At 40.5% G+C, this 22,583-nt stretch overlaps 1 protein-coding gene across 1 annotated transcript in view; it reads left to right on the forward strand.

Annotated features, from left to right (window-relative positions):
* LOC307206367 (contactin-3-like) overlaps positions 1-22,583 on the forward strand; it is a 173,184-nt gene that overhangs the window by 108,841 nt on the left and 41,760 nt on the right. The window contains exons 4-9 of the mRNA XM_079959587.1: positions 3,661-3,864; positions 4,315-4,417; positions 5,368-5,552; positions 14,174-14,310; positions 17,972-18,101; positions 20,341-20,491. Of these exons, the coding sequence (XP_079815713.1) occupies positions 3,661-3,864; positions 4,315-4,417; positions 5,368-5,552; positions 14,174-14,310; positions 17,972-18,101; positions 20,341-20,491 (910 nt within the window). The remainder of the gene's footprint in view (positions 1-3,660; positions 3,865-4,314; positions 4,418-5,367; positions 5,553-14,173; positions 14,311-17,971; positions 18,102-20,340; positions 20,492-22,583) is intronic.

The following is a 22,583-nucleotide window of genomic DNA, read 5'->3' on the forward strand; positions in this document are numbered from 1 at the left end:
CTTACCTACCTTGACTAAGAATTAGAATGATAGTTTAGGAATTTGAATTTACTGTAAGTAGAAGGTTTTGTGACACAAATGGGATTGTCAGTGAGATAAATTGCAAAAAGTGCAAGGAAAACAAGTGGGAACTGTTGCGTTGTAAGAACTACTTTGCCCTCAATTAATAATGAAGATGATATTGAAGAATAGTCTCGTTAAAGGGTGGTTAATTTAAGTGAACACGGCAAATTGGACATGTCACTATGTTAATCTCTGTCCAAACTGTTTGAACGCTGTTAGCACATGCGACAATTGTTCCAATTGAGATACTCATTTTAAAACTTAGTTACCTAAATGATATTGCTAAACCCTGCTTTTAAAAGGAAGGAAAAATGCCAGAACAAGCTGTCCCAAAGTTTGAGGAACCACATACAGACATAAATATTGTGGAAAAGCCAGGGAGGAATGATGGAAAGCTATGTTTGCACCTCAACACATTTCTTCCTTGTTATTCTGTTCTTAGTGCTGTATCTGTTTTCTTGAGAGGGGGCGCTATCTATTGTTTACTACAACTCTTTGCTTATGGGTGCAGTTGATCCAAGCGGTAGTGGATTATTTGCAGGCACAGCCTTTCTCATCTTGTCATGTTCAAATTTCACTCAGTTTGTATGCTGCGGTTGATTCAGAATCTATACCTGGGTGCCAGAAGTCACCGCTTGTCACAGTTGCTTGAGTTGGTTTGATCCAATTTTCCTGGAAGGCCTTCACAGTGCACTGGGAATATCACTGATTTTGCAGCTATTACATGTTGAAATAATGTTGGTTATTTGTTAAGTACTAAACTTTTCTTAATGTATTGTTTAATAGTTGGGAAGCTTTAGGCTACTTGTTAGCCACCTACATCTGATTAAGACAGTTAAGCAGTTTCACTTAGAACTGGTTTGGTGTGTTCAATTCTTGATCCATAGTAGCAAGAATTAGTAAGTAAGGATCTTTTCATGCCAATTTCAGTTTTTTTTTTTAATAAATGTATGCTTTTCCAGTAAAGCCTAGACATCAAAATATAAAATAGACTAGGATAATAAATAATAGTTACAATACATTTCTTATACAAATGTTTACATCTTAGAATTTCAGCAGAGTAGCATTTCTAGGAGAAAGTAATCTTGCCCATCCCTGTTCCAGCTGGAAGGTTTACAGACAAGGAGCTTAAGATGGTAGAAAGCTAATTTGTTTAGAACTTAGAGCATATTTGTGCAATTTCTAAAGATCGCATCATGTTGAATTAATCTTTAACATAAGCGAAGAATCCCATAAATTTGGGCTTATTTTCTTATTATTCTGTTATTTAAATGTTCTTAAATAATTAGAAGATGATTGGACATGGACACATCTGTTTCTTATAGATAAGTTTTACATTTGTGCATTTCATTTTCTAGATAAGAATTGACAGGTCTTAACGCAGAGCTACTACTATCTTACCCTAACATGGGAATGTAAATGTTATGGCTTTTAACTGATAAACAAAAGTCCAAGTAAACCTCTGACTTTGAGTGACAGTTTTACAACTCAACTTTCTTCCTGATTGCCATGATCTTGTTTATATAAGTTACCCAGAAGACATCATTAACATGAACTGCTTTTGTGTCTTCCCTTAACATAACAGCAATAACACCTTTAAATTTGTGAATATTTTCATATGAATCATGTCAATTTGCCTTCTGTTTGCCCTTTCCTTACAAGATACCTTGTATCACTGATGGAGATGAATCAGCAATTTCTCCGGTGTCTCTTCTCATCCAGAAGTGCTAAAGCAACTGATTTTGCTAATTACGGACAGTATCATGGCTATCAGCTAGATGGAGATTGTAAACAAACTTTATTTTAAATATGTGGAGCTGATGCAAAGTTTTATGAACAGAAATGATTGTTTTGGTAATAGCCACACAGAGACAGCTGTGGACAGGATTCCTGCCTTGCAGAGGGTTGGACCAAATTACCCTTGGGGGTCCCTTCCAACTCTACTGTGATTCCACCAGGTGGGGGAAATGGGTCCCTCTCTTCCTCTTAATAAACTTGTTTGATGCGGGTTCAGAAACTTCAGCTGGTTCAGGGTGCATCAAAGTTGGCTATAGAAAACAGGTGTCTCCCATGTTGCAACAGTTTCATGCCTTACTGATGCATGTCCTGTGGTTCATTCAAAAAGTGCTGATTATGACCTACAGACCCACTTGGGATCTGAAAAACTGTATTCCGATTCTATCACCATATGAACTTGCCCATGGTTTAAATATCTTCATCATCAACTGAGTTCTTGTGGACATTGTAAATATGCTGCAATTTGTTCAGATAGAATTAGATTTTATTAGTATGATTGATTTATCTGGCTTCTTCGTTTCTGATATTCTGTATTTTAGTTTTAGTCTTACTGTTAGACGCCTTGTGTACCTTTGGGTGAAAAGGCAGGATATAAATTTAAGAAATACATAATTAGAAACACTTTTAAATTACCCAAAATCTACTTGTTTGCCATTGTTAGCTTTTTTCTAGCTTACATAATGGTATAACTTTATAGTTTAATAAAGGGCAATTAAAGATAATTGGAAAAGCAATCAAATTTTGAACTTCTTTCTGTTGTTAACAGATACCATAAATATTTCAATAATTTGCATTAGTTTGTTTTTAGTTTTATGCAACATTTTACATACTGCGAATTAACCTTTCTGTTCTCTTATTTCTTGGCAAAGCAATACTAATACCATTCAGTAATTTTCTTTCCCTGTAGCTGCATGAAAATAATTTCCCAGGCCCACTTGTAAATTACTAGGTTACACACAGGCAAGATTTGTAAAGGCAGTGAAGAAGTTTGGCAAGATGTGTTAATGACTACTAGGCAGGTCAGTTAGATTATAATTAACTGAAATCAGTTGCTATAGAAGCTGCAAAGGCTTTTATATTCATCTACTTATTTTTTAAAGATGAAAATTATATCTACCTTTGAAACCGTGTTTTAAAAACCTTACTCAAGCATATGAGCTTGAAGAAAGATTGCATACCAGCTCCTATAGGAAATGGCTTTTGATACACACACCCATATTCTGTCCATAAACTGTGATCTATAAAACTAAATTACATAGTAACTGCAGTTCTTCTCGGATCTAATCCCATTGCCATACTACTTCAAATTGACTAGATGACAGTGGCACTGGTCCAATACCAATTTGCATGCTGCAAATCCTAATGAACCTTTGCATGTGCAACTGCACTGGATTATGGTTACTGAAATTTGTGACATGTGGCAGGCTAGTGCCACATTTTTGGCCCTTCTTATCATCTTAGAATTGCCAGAATGGACAAGGGATGGAACCAAATCCATTTCTCCTATAATCTAACAACTTGCCCTAAGTGCTGAGTCACCAAGTGAAGTAATAGGGAGCCAAAGATATACATGTGTGACTGTTTTCTTAAAGTCACACACTTGTTCTAGAAAAGCACCAAAAAGCTGTTGTTGCTTTAGAGATGTGAATAATTATGGGTGAAATCATATACATATGGTGCTATATTATTCCTACTAGGTATGGGTTCTTTCCCATAACTGTATGCAAGCAAACAACCTTGGGATTCATCTGCTTAAGAATACATCTCATTTAATGCGTATTTTCATATATTGACTTTCAGAACATTCTTATGCTTGGATCTTCAATGAATATCCATCATTTGTGCAAGAAGACAGTCGTCGATTTGTTTCTCAGGAAACTGGGCATCTCTACATAGCCAAAGTAGAGCCATCTGATGTAGGAAATTATACATGTGTTGTGACAAGTACCGTAACAAATGCCAAAGTTCTTGGCTCACCAACACCTTTAGTGCTGCGTACTGATGGTATGTATGAGTTTATGCTTATATAATGCAGCAACTAACAGTTGCTTAGTGTAATGCTCAATGGTTTCTAATTCTTTGGAATACACACTTTTTTCAATGCATAATTTATCTCTAACAAAAATATTTATGTTGCCTTTGCCTTGCTAGTTATGGCTCTTGTACTTTCCTTTAGTGCCCCATTTTTGGGGTGTAATGTCATCATGTAGGATACTGTTAAGTGGTGATTCTGATGAAGTATATTGAAAGAACCCAAAGACAAGAGTGGCTACTAGGAATTGTCAACCAAATGACGGTTGTCAACCAGAAGACTACTAGGAAGCTAAAAGAAATAATACATAATAAATCCCTTCCTTAAAATATCCAAAGAAGCCTTATTGCATAGTTGTTCTCTGGGGCTCAAAGATACAAGCCTCCTTCCCTAATCACTCTTTTCCTTTTCTGAAATAATAGGAGTAATGGGGGAATACGAACCCAAAATAGAAGTTCAGTTTCCTGAGTCACTTCCAGCTGCTAAAGGTTCGATAGTAAAACTGGAATGCTTTGCCCTTGGAAAGTAAGTTTGTATTCATTTTTATCCATATTGCAATAGTTGGAAACAGAAAAGTTATGTTGTACGTTAAATGGATGATGTGAGATCCTTTTAAATATGCCATAATTTTTTAGTTGCATATAAATAGTTACAATTGTTGTGTCCAGTTATAAACTAAACAACTTCTCACTATTATTGCACATGTGATACATTAATAAGATTTTTCTGCTGCCTTGTTTAAAACAAATAAGTACATACTTTGCCTCCTCCCCATTCTATCCTCACCTGTGAAGTAAGTTATGCTGAGAGTGAATGACTGGCTCAAGGTCACCCAGTGAGTTTCATGTCTGAGTGGGAATTGAACCATGGTCTCCCATGTCCTGCTACAGCACTAACCACTATCCCACACTGATTCTAAGGTGGTATGACTGGTCACAAAAACACATGTTTGATAACCTCCTGAGCTAGGATTATAGTGAGAAAACATTGAACTATGGGAGTCTGCAAGATTTGGGCTAAATTTCACTTTGACCCATGGATTCCTCCCCCCCCCCACCCCCACCCCCCAAAAAAATAATCTGATTCTCGTGACGATGGAATTAGAACTGAAATTAGAATACCTCCTGAGAATTTCCAGAGACCAAAAGACTAAAACAATAACACATATTTATGCTTTTGGACCTAGAGTGTCTGTCAATCCTACCTAGGATTAATGTATCCATCCGACAGCAATGAAGTCTTGGCTCACTTGACTATGTCTCAATCTTAGATAATGACTGAGTATCAAGTTCTAGATTCCCAGTCAATGAAAGTGTAACAGGTACTCTAGAATAAATTATCACAGTGGTGTGTTGGTGTTGTTTTAAAGTACCAGATATTGTTAATTCCTTCGTATGCTGCAATATTATGTTTCATTTTTAATCAGTTCTTTTAAAATTATCTTCAAAAGCCTTAATTGCATTTGGTTTCTGCAGCCCAGTACCTCGGATTAACTGGAGAAGAGCTGATGGGATGCCATTTCCAAGCAAAGTAATGTTGAGGAAATCCAATGGCATGATTGAAATTCCAAATTTCCAACAAGAAGATGCTGGTCTCTATGAGTGCATTACTGAGAACTCTAGAGGGAAAAATGTTGCCAGGGGGCGCTTGACATATTATGGTAAGAAACCTTTTTTTTAATAGAAAAAAAATGTTGAAATAGTTTAGTCATGCTGGCCACGTGACCAGGAAGCTGTCTGCGAACAAATGCCAGCTACCTTAGCCTATAGAGCAAGATGAGTGCAACCCCAGAGTCGTCCACGACTGGACCTAATGGTCAGGGGTACCTTTACCTTTACCTTTAAAATGGCAAATGTCCAATTTTAATGTGATGCAGTTGTATAAATATGAAGTCAGAACAAAGCCCAGCTACCATTCAGTGGGACTTTATCACTAAACTGAAAACTATGGAGAGACCTGGTCTTAATAGAGATATTGGATTCCTGTCTCATTACATATGCTAATCATCTGCATACTATCCCTTCCTTTTTTCTGTAGGACTAATTGCAGTCGTTAACAGTCGGTCAACAGGTTTACCATACCCATTGAGCCAATCACCCAACTCCTACTACCCTCCTGAGAAAAACCCCACCCCACCCTCCCACTATATATAAGGGTTTGGTGACTTCTGTTTCAGTGTATCTGAAGAACTGTGCATGCACACGAAAGCTTATACCAAGAACAAACTTAGCTGGTCTATAAGGTGCTACTGGACAATTTTTTATTTTTATTATTTTTATTTTGACTGCGTCAGACCAACACAGCTACCTACCTGAATCTATTTACACAGGGATCTCAGTTTGTTAATCTCACATCATAGAGCTTTCCTAAATCAAACCCCCCAAAGGGTGATGGGGCATTATGTACATTATGATGAGAACCAGGAGAAATATATTGGCTATAGTTCACTGCCCTCTAGGATCACAGGAATATAGTTGGAGTGAACTGCTTGCAGAAATCCCTTCCCCGGTCTACTTCACCTAGCGCTTTCCTTGTTGGCTTCTAGGTGCCAGCTGAAACACTGCTCTTTGTGTAGGCTTTTAATGTGCAAGTTTTTAAAAGAGACTGGACTCTTAAAAGTTTTGTTATTGGTTTCAAACATAGTTTTAAGCTGACGTTGATTGCTATTGGTCTCTGCTTCCATTTCTCTTATTTCTGCTTTTAACAGAATTTCTTTCTCCCAACAGTCAGTGTGCAACTTCCTCTAACGGGACAATTCTCAGTGTGGGCAGCCAGGCAGCCAGTATAGAGTATATCAGGTCCAAACAGGAGCAGGACTACTGCTGGCTGAGCTGGATTAAGGAAAAGCAGACCTTTAAAATAAACTTACACCCTTTTTGCTGGCATATTTTCTGCTAGATTGCCAGGCCACATGACTAAGCAAAGGGGATGAGACTAGTGAATCTTGGGTTTGTATTACTCCCTAATGGGGCTTTCTCCAATGGTGAAACATTTCCTCTGTTGAGGATTATTCCTCTCACTGCAAAAAGACTTCTTCCATCACAGAAATGGATATTGGGACACTTTTATGTCCATATTTCTTTACAAAACATCAGGAACCAGTATCTTTCGTACTTACTATCGGTATATGAGAACTTGTACATGAAAAGTGCTTTTTCATATAATGATGTCTATGGTGATCATATTGAAAACATAACCCCAGTTTTGATAATATCCTTTAAGTATATATGTTTTAATCTCTGTACCAGTGAGCAGGTTATCTTTTCGTTTTGTCTCAGTGGAAGCTGTGTCTGGTGTGATTACAATGAAGGAGTTATAGTCCAGATTCCACTGTAGAGATCTGCATTCCTTTTCACGTCTATATGTGAGCAATTTGCTCTCTGTTACATTTGGTTGATCCCTGGTTCATAGGAAATTATTTCCAGTAAATAACAACAAGAAGAACAAAAAACAGTCAGTGGCAGTGTTTTAGTGATTCTGGAAGACTGGTAGTATCTAAAAGGTCTTAAATATGACATGTGCTGTTTCCTGGAATAACGTCTGACAGGAAGTTCAGAAAAGTTGATGTTGCTACTTTATTGGAAGATAAACGTACAAATGGTTTAGCCTATTCATAAGATTTCTAAGCTGTGATATCTCCCACATTGTGACAAGTTCATATTTTGAGTCACAAGGTGATATCACCCTCAATTATGGAAAAGATATATTAATCAAAAAAAGAAAAAAAATCTCCCAGTGTGCAGAAAAGGATGAAAACCTTAATTATAAGTAGACATTTTCTAACTATAAACCAGTTAACATTCTATAAGCGTCACCCAGGCAAATGTCAAAGCAGGAAAGATTAAATAAAACTGGTTAATCCTGTCATATGGATTACAGTGGAGAACTGATAATATAAACTCTGTATCACTTTAACATATGAGGTGGTTATTTATGGCTAGCATAGCAACTGAATCTCACCCAACCCAAACATATTTGATGGACCATCTGAATGGTTGGGGCACTGTGTGATATGGAAAGCTTCATATACAGCCAAACTATAGATGTGTGGGTGCACACATGAGCACGTGATGTTTCTTGTTGTTGCTGCTGCTGCTGGTGGTACATCATCATCGCCGCTGCACAGCATACTTACTGTATGATCTGTTATTTTAATCAGTGTAAGAACGTAAGAAGAACACTCAGGGCCAGATTTAGGTTTGATGAGGCCCTAAGCTACTGAAGGTAATGCGGCTTTTTATATGTCCAGCTGTCCTTTGTCAGCAACAATTTTTTGCTGTTTTTGTGCTGAATATATGCTATATGGTAATTTATGGACCTAATAGGTATCTAAAGCCATTTGCACATGTTGCCGTGCAACCAGTCATGCAGAATGTAGGCACCCTATGTATAAAGGTAAAGGGACCCCTGACCATTAGGTCCAGTCGTGACCGACTCTGGGGTTGCGACGCTCATCTCGCTTTATTGGCCGAGGGAGCCGGCGTACAGCTTCCGGGTCATGTGGCCAACATGACTAAGCCGCTTCTGGCGAACCAGAGCAGCGCACGGAAACGCCGTTTACCTTCCCGCCGGAGCGGTTCCTATTTATCTACTTGCACTTTGACGTGCTTTCAAACTGCTAGATTGGCAGGAGCAGGGACCGAGCAATGGGAGCTCACCCCGACGCACGGATTCGAACCGCAGAACCTTCTGTTTGGCAAGTCCTAGGCTCTGTGGTTTAACCCACAGCGCCACCCGCGTCCCTATATATAGCAATGAGCAAACCAGTGATATTTTAGGGAGAAGACTAGCAGGCGGGGCCCATTACTTAAATCATAGGAGCCTACACAACACAAAGCACTGTTGCTGTGTGTAGGTTTTATTTCATTTGTTTTTTATCATATGTTTTGGAAATGTACATCCAGTAGTTTTTTCCTTCAAAATTTTTTGGGGCCCCTAAGAGAGTGGGGCCTAAGCTATAGCTTGTTTAGCTTATGCGTAAATGCGGCACTTAGAACACTGCTGGATCAGGCCAATGGTTCATCTCATCCAGAATCCTGTTCTCTCAGTGGCCAACCAGATGCTTGTGAGAAGCCCCCAAGCAGGAACTAAGGGCACCAACCCACTTGTGATTTCCAGAAACTGACATTCAGAAGCATACTGCCTCCAACAGTGGAAGCCAGCAGATGAACAACCTGTTTTTCATCTCAGACTTAATTGTCACAAGTGTCTAGAAGCAGCGGTGGACTAGCAGATTTGACAACTGCACCTGAATCCCTGTCAGTTTGCAAAGGTATAGGATTCTGTGGCATTTTTTACTTTGCCAGCTGACGGTTCCAAATCAGGCTCCCCACATGATAACAGATCCAGCAGTGTTGTGGCTGTCACCGTAACACCCCTTCAACATACATCCTAGTCAATATTCTATGCCATTTACTAATGACAAGAAAACCATTGACGATAGCGTTCAATCCACCATGCTCTCTCTGCAGCTGCAGGAGGGGCCCACAATTGACAGACCTTAGTCTCTCCCAGCAGCAAATATAAGGCTATGAAGGACTGCACTCTTATTATTTTATATATACAATACATAGCAGACTGTAGCATTATATTCCTTTATGGAACAATATATATCACAAAGATTTTTGGGACAGCATTTCTTATGCGCTGCCTGTGTGCATTGCTTAGCCTTTGCAATGGGAAGTGAAACATTCCTTAATTTGCTATTTCTACAATAAAGAAATGCCTTTCTTGGGGACTTTTTTTTTTTTTAACAAAAATTGTCAGCTTGCAAAAGTTTTATATTAAGAAAACAGCAATATAGTCTCTTGGCGTTCAGTGTGTTCATACTTTAAAATGCACAAGAGGTTATCTTGGTATTCTGCATCTATTTCTTACATTATATTGCTTCTTATCTCATAGCAACTTCTCTCAAAGCAACAATTATGTTAAAAAAGAGAGCAAAGGAGGGCAACAGTGCCCTTAAGATTCACAAAAGGAATCTGGGAGGGGGGGGAAATCAGACAATTGGATAAAAAAACAAAGAATGGCTTCTAAGACATAGTACGTTATGGACAGCTTGTGGGGCAACTGGGAAGCTATGACCTTTGCATCAAAAGAATAAAATGCCACCTTCAGATATCTAAGGCTTCAGTTGCTACAGTCAATTAGTTTGTTATATTTCTTCATACAGAATTTTCAACATCACATTACAGAAGGATTCACAAACGCTACTGCTAAACTTTCAAATCTGAGGGAGCAAGTTGGCTTAAAACAAACTGATGTAAATTAAGCTGGTGTAAAGTGATGCCAGGTCCAAACTCCATCCATCAGAAGTTCTGAACTCTGTTTAGGAGTGGAGTTACTGTTGGTTGAGCCAGCCTAAGCAGAGAGGGAAAAAACAAGCCTTTCAAATAGCGTTTCAGTTATATCACCATTTAAGCCACCATTTTGCTGGGTGCCAGGTTGCCAGATCATGTGACTGAGCTGAATAGGTTTGGGATGCAGCTTAAGACCTGCTTCTCTGGTCCTCCCATGCCACACCTGTTTTTCCAGATCTTATGCAAGTTTGAGAGCCACTGAGATGGGCTGGGTTATGCCCAGCTGAGCCGAAGATGAAAGAGTGAAGTCAGCATAGCCTGGCTGTGTCAGAAACCTCCCAGCTCAGCTGGAGACCTGCTGGATCCTAACCCACTTGTCCTGGTATAGGATTTCTCCTTTGTACTGTAACCCTATGCCTTAGTCTCCAATCCTACATGTGCTTACCTGGGGGTCCCACTCAGCTCAGCATGGCTTACTGTGGGTTAAAGCCTCAGCGCCTAGGGCTTGCCGATTGAAAGGTCGGCGGTTCGAATCCCTGCGGCGGGGTGCGCTCCCGCTGCTCGGTCCCAGCGCCTGCCAACCTAGCAGTTCGAAAGCACCTCCGGGTGCAAGTAGATAAATAGGGACCGCTTACCAGCGGGAAGGTAAACGGCGTTTCCATGTGCGGCTCTGGCTCTGGCTCTGGCCAGAGCAGCGATGTCACGCTGGCCACGTGACCCGGAAGTGTCTCCGGACAGCGCTGGCCCCTGGCCTCTTAAGTGAGATGGGCGCACAACCCCAGAGTCTGTCAAGACTGGCCCGTACGGGCAGGGGTACCTTTACCTTTTACCTTTAAGTAGACTTGTATAGGATTGCACTGTTAGTCACTGGTGCCAAGGTTAGTCACTGGTGAGGTGGGGTATTTCTCAGAAGTGTAGTAGGAGATGGGTGATTGGCTCAATGGGTATGGTAAACCTGTTGACGACTGTTAACAACAGTTAATGACTGCAATTAGTCCTACAGGAAAAAGCAAGGGATAGTATGCAGATGACCAAAAATAGCTTTAGCATGTGTAATGAGACAAGAATCCAATACAGTGGTACCTCGGGTTAAGTACTTAACTCGTTCCGGAGGTCTGTTCTTAACCTGAAACTGTTCTTAACCTGAAGCACCACTTTAGCTAATGGGGTCTCCTGCTGCCACTGCGCTGCCGGAGCACGATTTCTGTTCTCATCCTGCAGCAAAGTTCTTAACCCGAGGTAATATTTCTGGGTTAGCAGAGTCTGTAACCTGAAGCGTATGTAACTAACCTGAAGCGTATGTAACCCGAGGTACCACTGTATCTCTATTCAGACCAGGTCTCTCCATAGTTTTCAGTTTGGTAATGAGTTGTAATAGTAAATAGTTCAGTTGGCCTCTGCTCCGTGCTTCAAGATTGTGCTTCTTAGTTCATTGGCCCTTCCGAGTTCTGGCTCTACTTTACCCTTATACTGCTTCTCTCTGGATCAGCTACTGCTAACCTCAGTTGCACGTTCCCGACAATAGCAGAAGCACAAGGAGCTCTGAATGTCTTTCTCTGTTTAGCTCTGGAATAGCGAGGTCACAAAATTTCAATGAAAAGTTAAAATAGATCATTGTCACTCACTCCTAGAGCCCTACTATATGGCTTCAGCTGTGCTAAAGGGCAAAAACTAATGCTTGGACCCATATATACTGACTGTGCTAAAGTCATGGTACTTCCTTCTGAATATAGACTATTGTGGTAAAACAATGGAGATGCAGTAGCAAAAACATTCTTTCCTAAAAAGTTTAATTACAAACATAGGCATTTAAGCATAAGTTCTATGCTCCATAAACTTAAAAGCTGCATTATTTAAAGGTTTACTTAATGATGTATTTGAAATGTGATGGAATTACAGATTTTCCCACTGATATTAAAAAGTACAAGAAAAGTAATACCCAAAATCTATGGGCTTGCATTCTCCTCCTGTTTGATTGTAGTAGAGCAGAGGCTGAAGAAGGAGAAAGAGGTAATAAATTTGTGCAATTGCAAATGTAGCTATTGAGTCAAGGGCACCCTAGACTAGGATGGTGAAGGTTGAGCATCAGCTGCATTCTCCAGGGTTACAGAAATTAGATATTAGAAGAGTTTTAGCAGAGCTCTAAGACATTGCCAGAGTAATCCTGTCTGTGAGTTATGCCCACTGGTCAGGACTACTAATTCTCCTGTGTGCACAAAGCACAATTCTGCACTGGCAGGAAAAATTACGACAATGTGGTAGTAGAGGAAAAATACAACCTTCAGGATTCAGCCACATCACAGAGGAAAACTAGGATGTGACCTGGAGAGGAACAGACTTAAATTAGAATCCCATGTTCATTTAGGATCTTTTTCTCAACATACATATAATCTTAAACCTGCAGAATAACTGGTATAGCTTTGAACATTCCCATCAGAATAATTGGAGAACCCCGGATAATTCACCCCAAGGTTGAAACACAAAGGGGATAGGACTGAGCATGTAGCCAATTATTGCTATAGCACCAGAGGTATAAATTTCAAATGGGGAAGATAGATCTGTCTCTATACACACTGATACGGTTTTTATTATGGAATGTTAATGTTAACCATTGCAAGGTACCTTGAGCAGCTATACACATTAGAAAGGTACAATGAAAATCTCAATATAAATAAAATACATACAGGGATGAGTGGTGAGGCTACAAGGCTTCTTGGCCCATGAACAGGATAAGCAGTTACTGTTGTAGAGTTACAGCTCCACGTGCCAGTCATTGTGGATAGCTATCACAGTACATCTTTATGGCCAGATAGATCTCTTCCTGACACCTAGGAACCACTCACCCACAATGGTACCCTTTGCCACACCATAACAGGCCGGATACATATTCCCCCCACACTCTAAAGCTGGCTTTCTGGAGCAGGGGACATTGCTTCTGGTTCTGCTTCATCTGCCTCCCCCCGCGCCTGCCTTTAAAGTTATTGCTGCTGTCAACCACTTCCCATGATGTAGGCATTGCCTTCATCTGTGCATTTATCTAAGTTGGGACTCAAACCCATGGTTCATGTTGACTGCTTCACTCTCCTTTCCCACTGAGCTACTGGACAAATCACAGTGTTACCCTCCCCTGGGTTTGCTATTATAGTTTTCATTCTTCTTGCAGGAGTTGTGAACATGTATGCATGAGTTCCACAGTAAGACTTGTATCCTTCTCCCAAGAAGCCTCTAGTTTTCTGTGTTGGGCCTTCTTGTACAATGAGTAGCACAGTAGTCTCTTTTCCAATGGCCTAGTTATACATTGTAAGAGTGCACTGGATTGTGTTATATCATGAGCTCATTTGACTACCACCGTGCTTTGATTAATGCCTTCTGTCCCTGGGTGATGTAGGCATATTAATGTTCCGCAACATCCTTATTTCCAGGCACACTGTGGTATTGCCTATCAGTGCTGCTTCTGTTAGCTGTTCCTGGGTGTGCATTGTATTGTGACTACCTTATGTGGGCATGAAGCCTGCCATAGTAACCCCATATTATGTAGTGGAACAAAAGCATCAGCATGCTCATCTCACTTTTACATAACAGTTCTTTGGGTGTAGAACAAATAGTTGGCGTCTTAAAAAAAATGACTTAAAAGGCTCAATAAATCAAAGATGCAAGGAACTATTTTGCTGGGTGAGGAAATTTCATGGCTGCATACTCTCCTTTATATGGAAACTTTCCTCCTGGCTGCTTATGCGTCAGTGAGGCATGGCATCGAAATCAGCACCTGCCGCCGTAACGTTAGTCATGTTAACAGGCCTAAGTAAAAACACAATGTGACATTAATGTATCATTTAAGGAACTTTTTTGTTGTTGTTGTTCAGAACATTCCCTGCATTTACTGTTGGTCAGCTGCTTTCCTAACATGCTTCTGTTATCACCTTCTTGAAGAACAATACCCCTCTTTATTAAGGCTTTCTTATCCTTTTGCTTTCCTTTAAAGCAAAGCCTCACTGGGTTCAACTCATAAAGGATTTTGAAGCTGCGGTGGAGGACAACTTATACTGGGAATGCAGAGCAAGTGGCAAACCCAAGCCATCCTACAGGTGGCTGAGAAATGGAGAGCCTCTGGCATTGGAGGTAATGGTGGCTGTTCTTTCTTTGGGCAGGGGGTGGGGTAGGTATTCTTGCATATATGTAGACCATAGACTCTGCACAAATAACTCAAAACGAGCTGACAAAGGATAATGTTATGCCTCAAACAGCTTCTGCAGTTAATTGTTTACCAATAGCAAATTATGCTTAAGAGGATTTATTCTTTGGCACATGGGCTAAGCTGCATTGCCAATGTACATGGTGGTGTTGGCACATGAAGGTTGTGCGCCCATCATTTCTGCCTATTCTTAAAATTACTGTTGAATTGCTTGGGTTGTACTGTATGTAATGCTAATCCGAGTCTGTTTATAAATGCGATAAATAAACAACTCAGAGCAGATCCATTAAAATTAATGAGCCTGTCAGTTATGTCTATTAATTTCAGCGGGTCTATCCGGTGTAGGACTAGCATTGTATACAACTCATGGTTCTTACATTTATATGAGCAGTTAGCCAGGTTATCTATCCTACAAAGAAGGGTGCCTCCAGGCTTAATGGAAGTTATTTTCATCCTGTATCACATTGCAGGGTGAGAGATTGTCTTCTGGCTTCCCTCATATATAATCATTTCTGCACTGTTTATGTTGCTCACTTATGCAAATCAAATGGAAAGATTGCACATAAAAGCACAAGAAATCAAATCTATTGAGAAGTGTCATTTTGCCAACTCAATCAGCTTCCCCTTCCCCTTGCTGAATAGACAAAAGCAGTAGATGGGGAAGGCAGGGGAGGGCAGAACGGTACAAAATTTATTGGCAGGCAGTTACTATGAAAATTACAGTCTAACAGATGTTTGTTGTCTCACTTTTAGTATCATCTACGTATGTGAGACTGAGAATATCAACTTTATTCGAAGTATACTACAGTGGTACCTTGGTTTAAGAACAGCCCTGTTTACAAACTATTCGGTATACGAACTCTGCAAAACCGGAAGTAGTGTTCTGGTTAGCAAACTTTACCTCGATCTTAGAATGGAATCCAAACGGTGGAAGGGCACCGGCGGCGGGAGGCCTCATTAGGGAAAGCACGCCTTGGTTTAGGAACGGTTTCGGTTTAAGAACAGACTTCCAGAACGGATTAAGTTTGTAAACTGAGGTACCACTGTATATCACTTTTGCACATTCCTAGTTGCTGGTTTCAAGATCAGCATTTGTCACGCAACTGTTGTTCAGTTGGACAAGATTCCTAGTAGACCAAGATAACTAACTGAGTAGTAGGATGATAAATAACTAAGAGAGGAATTCAGTGTAGCGCTAAGTTAACGTCCCTTAGCACTAGCAGAATTTTTTGCGCTAGTGGAATGGTACTCATGGCTGGTTGCACAACAATTTGCTGGGTTTCGCTTTAATTCTGATACTTCCTATTGTGCAATCTGTTGCACAACAAGCTTTCTGCGCGCATAGTTGTTGTGCAGGATTTCATATTGTGCCCCCATTATTCTTGCCCTTCTGTTAGCACAACAACCCTCCCGCTGGTAGTCAGAGAATGCTGAATCTGAGCCTAGGGTTGTATCTAGTGCTAGTTCAAGATTCTATATACATGTATGGAGGACGCGGGCGGCGCTGTGGTCTAAACCACTGAGCCTCTTGGGGTTGCCTATCGGAAGGTCGGCGGTTCGAATCCCCATGATGGTGGTGAGCTCCCATTGCTCTGTGCCAGCTTCTGCCAACGTAGCAGTTCAAAAGGACACCAGTGCAAGTAGATAAATAGGTACCACTGTGGCGGGAAAGTAAACGGCATTTCCGTGCGCTCTGGCACTCGTCACAGTGTCCCTTTGTGTCAGAAGCAGTTCAATCATGCTGGCCACATAACCCCGAAAGCTGTCTGTGGACAAACGCTGCCTCCCTCGGCCTGAAAAGCGAGGTGAGCGCCGCACCCCATAGTCGCCTTTGACTGGACTTAACCGTCCAGGCGTCCTTTACCTTTACCTATACATGAACATCAGTAACTTAATAGGAGGTGATTCTGTTGGGGGGGGGGAGAGAAAACTGTACACAGACTTATATTAGGTCTGCAAAAGGATGTAGGAGGAGGGGACTCTATAGTCTATAGACTCTGAATTTGAAGATAATCCTGGATCTCCCCAGCCTATGAAAACATGGAAAGCAATATTCTTAAATGAAATGGGCATTTTAAGAGGATATATTGATTACAAAATTGAACTGGCAAATAAAAAAAAGTTCCCTGAGAAAGTTAATGAGTTTGAGATTATGGATTTTAGAAACCTAATAATTGCAGATAAATTAAGTGGGCTAAAGTGTAAAGTTCCCCACTATGATGAGCAGTTTCTTCGTGCCTTTGTTCACAGACTGGATGATCTGAGAAATAAGACTCCTAACTTTATTTTGCCAGCAGTAGCTGAAAGGATCAGAGTCGAAAGCATTGGTTATAATTATTTCTCACCTCTATGCACCTTTGAAGGTGAGGCAGATACAGGAGAGGGCCTTTTCTATGGTGGGATCCTGTCTTGGAAACTTACTCCCCAGGGGAACTTACCTAACACCATCTCTGTTATATCTTTATGCAAGGCAAATACTGTTTTTATTCGCCTAGGCATTGGAGGATGTTTACATCTGCTGATGGGATTGCCAGACTTCAAAAGTCTCTTTAGTCATATCTTCTTCTATCACATTGTATTGTATTCTTCTTCATTGCTATTACTAGTGGGGAGTGATTTGTAAGGATTTTAGTGTGATTTGTAAGGCTCTATTACTAATTTCTCTTCTAGTCATGTTAGTATTCTTTCTTTCTCACAACTGCAAAATGAATCCCTCCGTAGCTTAAAAAAATCATTCCTAAGTGAGAATCATGGACCACAAAAGTGATGGTGGAAATGTGATACTGGCCAAGGGGGCTGAGTCCTGCTGCCCAGATGATCAGGCAAAAAACCCGTGCTATTACAGTCAAGGCTGATTGATGTTCTCTAAGTGCCTCTAAAGATAAATTATAAGTTCTTAGGTTTCTTTCTTTTTATTCAAGTGTGCATAAATTGTGATAAACTGATTGCTGAATGTGATAGCATATAACATTATTATTTGCATATTCAATAAGCAATGATATAAACTTCCATCTACAGTCTGAATTCGTGCTTCATGTATATATACCCTGTTCAAGGTGAACAAGACCTCTGTTTCTTTCTCAAAACACTACACCCAGTCTCTGGAGTTGTAATATGACTTGACATTCCGAAGGAGCAGAATTGAACCCCCACCCCATGCCAGGCTGCAAAACCATTTTATAGAAGTAGGCATGCTTGTAAGCACCAAAATTAAAGTGAGTTGATCCCCAGGATTGTTAGGAATTGGGCACATTGACAATCAAATCCAACTCAATTTTCTCAGAATTCAAAAGAGGATTTTCAAAGCTGGTGTTCCAGTTTGAGGCTTATATCTGCTGGATAGCACATAAAGCCTTGTAGCTCATAAAGGCCATTATTACTGTTATTATTGTTGTGCTACTCTCTTTGGTCAGAGCATGCCAGAAACTTCACAGTTGACTCAAGCATCAGTTAAGCTACGTTTAAACTCTTCAAATGAGATTTGATAAAAGCATGGGGTATAGTTGTGCAGTCAAAATAGCTTCCCTTGTCTGTTTTACCAGTCATTTAAAGGCATACACATTTCTAACTTTTGCTTTTGCTGTCCAGGGAAGAATACAAATCGAAAATGGGGCTTTGATCATAACAAACCTCAACTTGACAGATTCTGGCATTTACCAGTGTATTGCAGAAAACAAACACGGGACAATATATTCCAGCGCAGATCTCAGAGTTGTAGGTAGGTCTAAAATTTCCTATCTCTTTCACAGAATCATTGGGTTGGAAGGGACCCTGAGGGTCATCCAGTCCAACCCGCTGCAACGCAGGAAACTTGCCCACAGTCATCCCTGAGTGGGCTCGAACCACCAGCCTTCTGCTTAACAGCCAGATGCACCAATCCATTGTGCCACTGTTACTAAATATGTATTTCCAAGCCATGTAGTTGTCAGAATGATTGCCTTAAGAAAAAAACAAGTGGCAAAACTTGGGGTGTTGTTGTTTTCTCATCGCAGCAAAGCAACTTCTAATTGTGGTGCTGCAATACTTCACTCACCTGCATCTAGAGGATGTATTAGATGGGTGCGGGGGTGGAAGATGAAGCCTGGTGTGTTTTACAGCCCAATCATTCACTGCTTTAAAACAAGGACACCAAGATAAATTATTAATTAGGGGGAGAGCAGAGACAAAGGCTTGGATGCAGTCCCAGAGATTAAAACTAATCACACGATCTGGAAGCAACTTCGGTTCAGCACATTACTCAGGTGTGCTGACCTTCTGCATCACGGCCCTGGTATTCCTGGGAGAGCAATGTCATTTAAAAAGCAATAAGATGGGTTCCTGTGACCCCTTCCTTGATTATGGAGACAGGGGCCAGTTACTGAGGTTATGCCAACTTGCTTTTGAAAACAAATGGCAAACACTCATCAAGGCTGAGTGCTTGACTCTCGGCGCTTCCACAGAATTCTAATAACAAGCACCCTTTTTCACTGATAAGGCAGTTGAGAGAAGTCTTGACGACCACCTCGTGCAGTTTCCTTTTAAGCATTTCTAAATAGTTACCAGCACCTGTTCATTGTTACAATTCACAAAGGTCACATCAAACTATCCTCACAGCTATATACAGCACATGGGGTCGTATCCAGCCAGTGCAAGTTCTCAATCCTCTCCTTTCCCTGTGCAACCCCTAAATCTCACCCACAACAGATTTAGGGGCCATGCTGGGAGAGAGAATGGCAGGGAAGTTCCACTGCACAGCCCAGAATTGTTATGCTAGCAGAACTGTGTAGTTGGAACGACACACGGGCTATATTTGGCCAGTTGTCTCACTCCATTTGTCACTTGTAATATAACCTGCTCTATTTGTACTGAAGAGCATGAGGAAGCCAAGTGGAGCCTGCTAATGGTTTGAGGTTGATTGCAAGGTTATTAGTTTGAGAGTTTTTGTGTGTGCCAAAAGCAGTTCTCTGATATTGCAGCACTCGATAAATTTGAAAAAAAAATTAAAAAAAAATCACTTAAATATGAGCCCAAAATCAAACTAAAGGTCAGCTCACATGGCATCATTTTAACATTGCCCTTCTGCTCTTTGAAGTTATCCTAAGCTGTGTATTCCAAGGAGACCTGTTCTGCTTCCATTTTGTGTTCCTTCATTAGCACCTTGGCTGAAGAGGTTCCATATTTTCCAAAATGGTTGGCTGGCAAAGAACTCGCAAACCAAGCCTTAAATGCGCTTGAAAGCCTCCTGCCAAAATCTTCTGCTGAAATGAACAAGGAAGTGCTTTTGCCTTCGGTCCATTGCCGTAGCACTTCCCAAAATTGTTAATGTTATGTCTTCCTCATGTTCCTGATGTAATCAAAGCAATGCTGTCACCTGCTGATTAGCCATGAAGAACTCTGATATTATTTTGGAAGAAACGATCATTTTGAACTCCACCTGAAGCCTAGACCAATTGTTTTGGGGCCCTTCCCAGTCTTACTAGTAACAGCACTATAGTATGTGTTTCTTCGCCGCCACCAAACTGGTAAAATGAAGCAGTCATCAGCATTATCCCATTGTAACCCACATCCTGACATGCTAAAAGTTGTGTCCTTATGCAGTTTCTGATATCAAATTATATTCAGAAAAGCCAGTTTCTCTGGATAGCAATCGCTGGGAGAAACTGGTGGAAGAAAGATGTACCCCGCTTGTGAGCTTCCTGCAGGCATCTGGTTGACTGTTGTGCAAAATGGAATTCTGGACTAGATAGACTTCTGGTGCGATCCAGCAGGACTCTTCTCATGTTCAATGAAATGAAAATGAAGTATGCGTTTAATTCCAGCTGAATTCAATGACAATTTAATGTGTGATAATGTGCAATGGTAATTCAGATTCTTCAGTGGTTAAATGAAAAACGGGCCTATTTTAACTCACGGGATCCACTGAGGCCATGGCAGAGAAAGTTGTGTTTCATAGTTAATATTCTTTTTTCCGCTGCTAGCCTCTGCTCCTGACTTCTCTAAAAGCCCGATGAAGAAGCTGATTCAGCTTTTAATTGGCAGCACAGCTCATTTTGACTGCAAGCCGAAATCTTCCCCTAAAGCGACGACTACTTGGAAAAAGGGAGGTGAGCTGCTCCAAGAAAATGAAAGGTATTATGTGAATCATGAGTGCTTCCATACTACAATTTAAACTATTATTCTTAGTCCCTATCCTGAATAATAATAATAATAATAATAATAATAATAATATGCACTAATCTAAACGAGGTAATAAACATGCAAACACAGCTTTTGTAAAAGTAATTGAGCTTCTCTTTTCCCCCTTTTTGGATCCACCAGAGTAACATTCAAGGCCACTGAAACAACATCCTGTCTCCCCAGTTCCCCAGCAGATACACTGCACATACATTTGGTCTTTTTCTGATTATATGGCTAAGAACGGTAGCTACAGAAGTGTTGCAACACTTCAGAGAGCGATTTCTTGTGAAGTGGTCTTTCATACACGCAACAGCCTGCCTCGCAAAATGCATGAGATAGGGTGTGTGCTTGTTGTAATGTAATATATAAACACAACACACAAACGCACATAGATTGCAACAGCAAGGAATTTTAAAAGATAGGAAGATACCAGGGTTACAAAAAAGGAGCAAAAGCCTTAATAGCTAAATAACTTCTGCTTATAATACGAAGGCTGGAGGTGGAATCCTACACACTCTACTAAGGAAGAAGTCTGACTGATTTTTTTCCTGAGTAAACATACTTTTGTGAGTTTGCAGTGCGGGTTAGGCTGTATACCTGACCAGTAAAGTGAAATTGAAGTATGTTCCTAAGCAAACAAAAACAAAAATACTTTATGCCCCAGGAAGCTTATAATCTAAATTCAGTTAGTCATGCGCAGGAGAAAGAATAGTGGAAAGTAAGCAATAGGAAAGGCGGGGAATGGATGTGAGCAAATGCAGAACATGTACCTGGGCTTTGTTTCACTTGAGCGTGAGACCTAGGGAATTAAGACAAAGACTTCTCAGATGGACATTTTCAGCTGAATTTGAAGAAAGGGGGTCACTAGGTAGGAAATTGTAGCATCAAATGAGGTTTAACAACTTGACAGCATTGCTCCAGGAAGCCTTGCCAGGTTGGAATTTTATCAGCAAAGAGCAATGGGTGGTTGTTGTTGCAATGTTTGAAGCAAAACTGAAGAGTCCTCAGCTGCCTCATTCAGTTCCTAAGGCAAGTACACAAATCTTGCCCCCTTCCTCCTTTTTTTAAACATTCCCCCAAATATGGGGAAATACTTCCACAGGAAGAGAAGTTCTTTTAAAAAACACACAACTCAGTGTGGTTCAGCACAGCACTAGGCCAGCAAATGCATGATGCCTTGATCTAGTTGGGAATACAGCTTCTAATGCAAATAAGGATGCACATCCCATTGAAATGTTCAGTTCAGTGCTGACCAACACTATGTTTCCATCTATCTTGTGCAAGACTTGATGCATTTAGATACATTTTTTTTTATCTCAACTAAATTGGATAGATCTGAACATGAGGAAAGTTAGGGATAACTGTCAACACCACTAGAACAACAATATCAATACTGAAAATGCAACATCATGAATATCTATATATCCCCAAATACTAAATTGTGTCACCAAGATACTGTCTAGGTGACAGAATATAACTTGCCTGAAGTTTGTAAAGTTTTGTTCCATGCACTGTGTGTGAGAGGGAGAGAGTGCACAACTGATTGGGGAAATTAGAGGGGGGAATTACAGTAGAAGCTATATGTTGAGAAAAAGGTGACGTACTCAGGTAATACTGCAGGCGTAATATCATTTCATACAAACTCACGCCCTTTTCCAACAGTTGGGCGTTTTAGCACAAATTGGCCTTTAGCACAAAACTGATGAGACGTTGTCATTGTCTCTGGAGATTTGATTTGTGCCATAGTGTCATCATAAGCAATATTTGAAAAGTGAGGCATGCACATAAAAGGAAGAATATATGGTAGAGATTTGTGTTAAGAAATGACTGGTGCTTAACAATGGGTCGCCTCCTGTTGTTTTCTAAATAAAATGCATTGTGAAGAAGTTGCAACGCCATAGCAAATCAGCAGATGATACAAATTATTCTGGAGAGTCAAAGTGGTGCCAAGGGAGCTAATAAAGCCAGGCAGCCTAGCAGCACCTTGACAGTTCAGAATCAATGCTGACAAATGCAAGGAAATGTGTGTTGGAAGGGAAAAATT

The sequence above is a fragment of the Podarcis cretensis genome (genome assembly GCF_951804945.1).
Source record: "Podarcis cretensis genome assembly, chromosome: 2".
Lineage (NCBI taxonomy): Eukaryota > Metazoa > Chordata > Lepidosauria > Squamata > Lacertidae > Podarcis > Podarcis cretensis.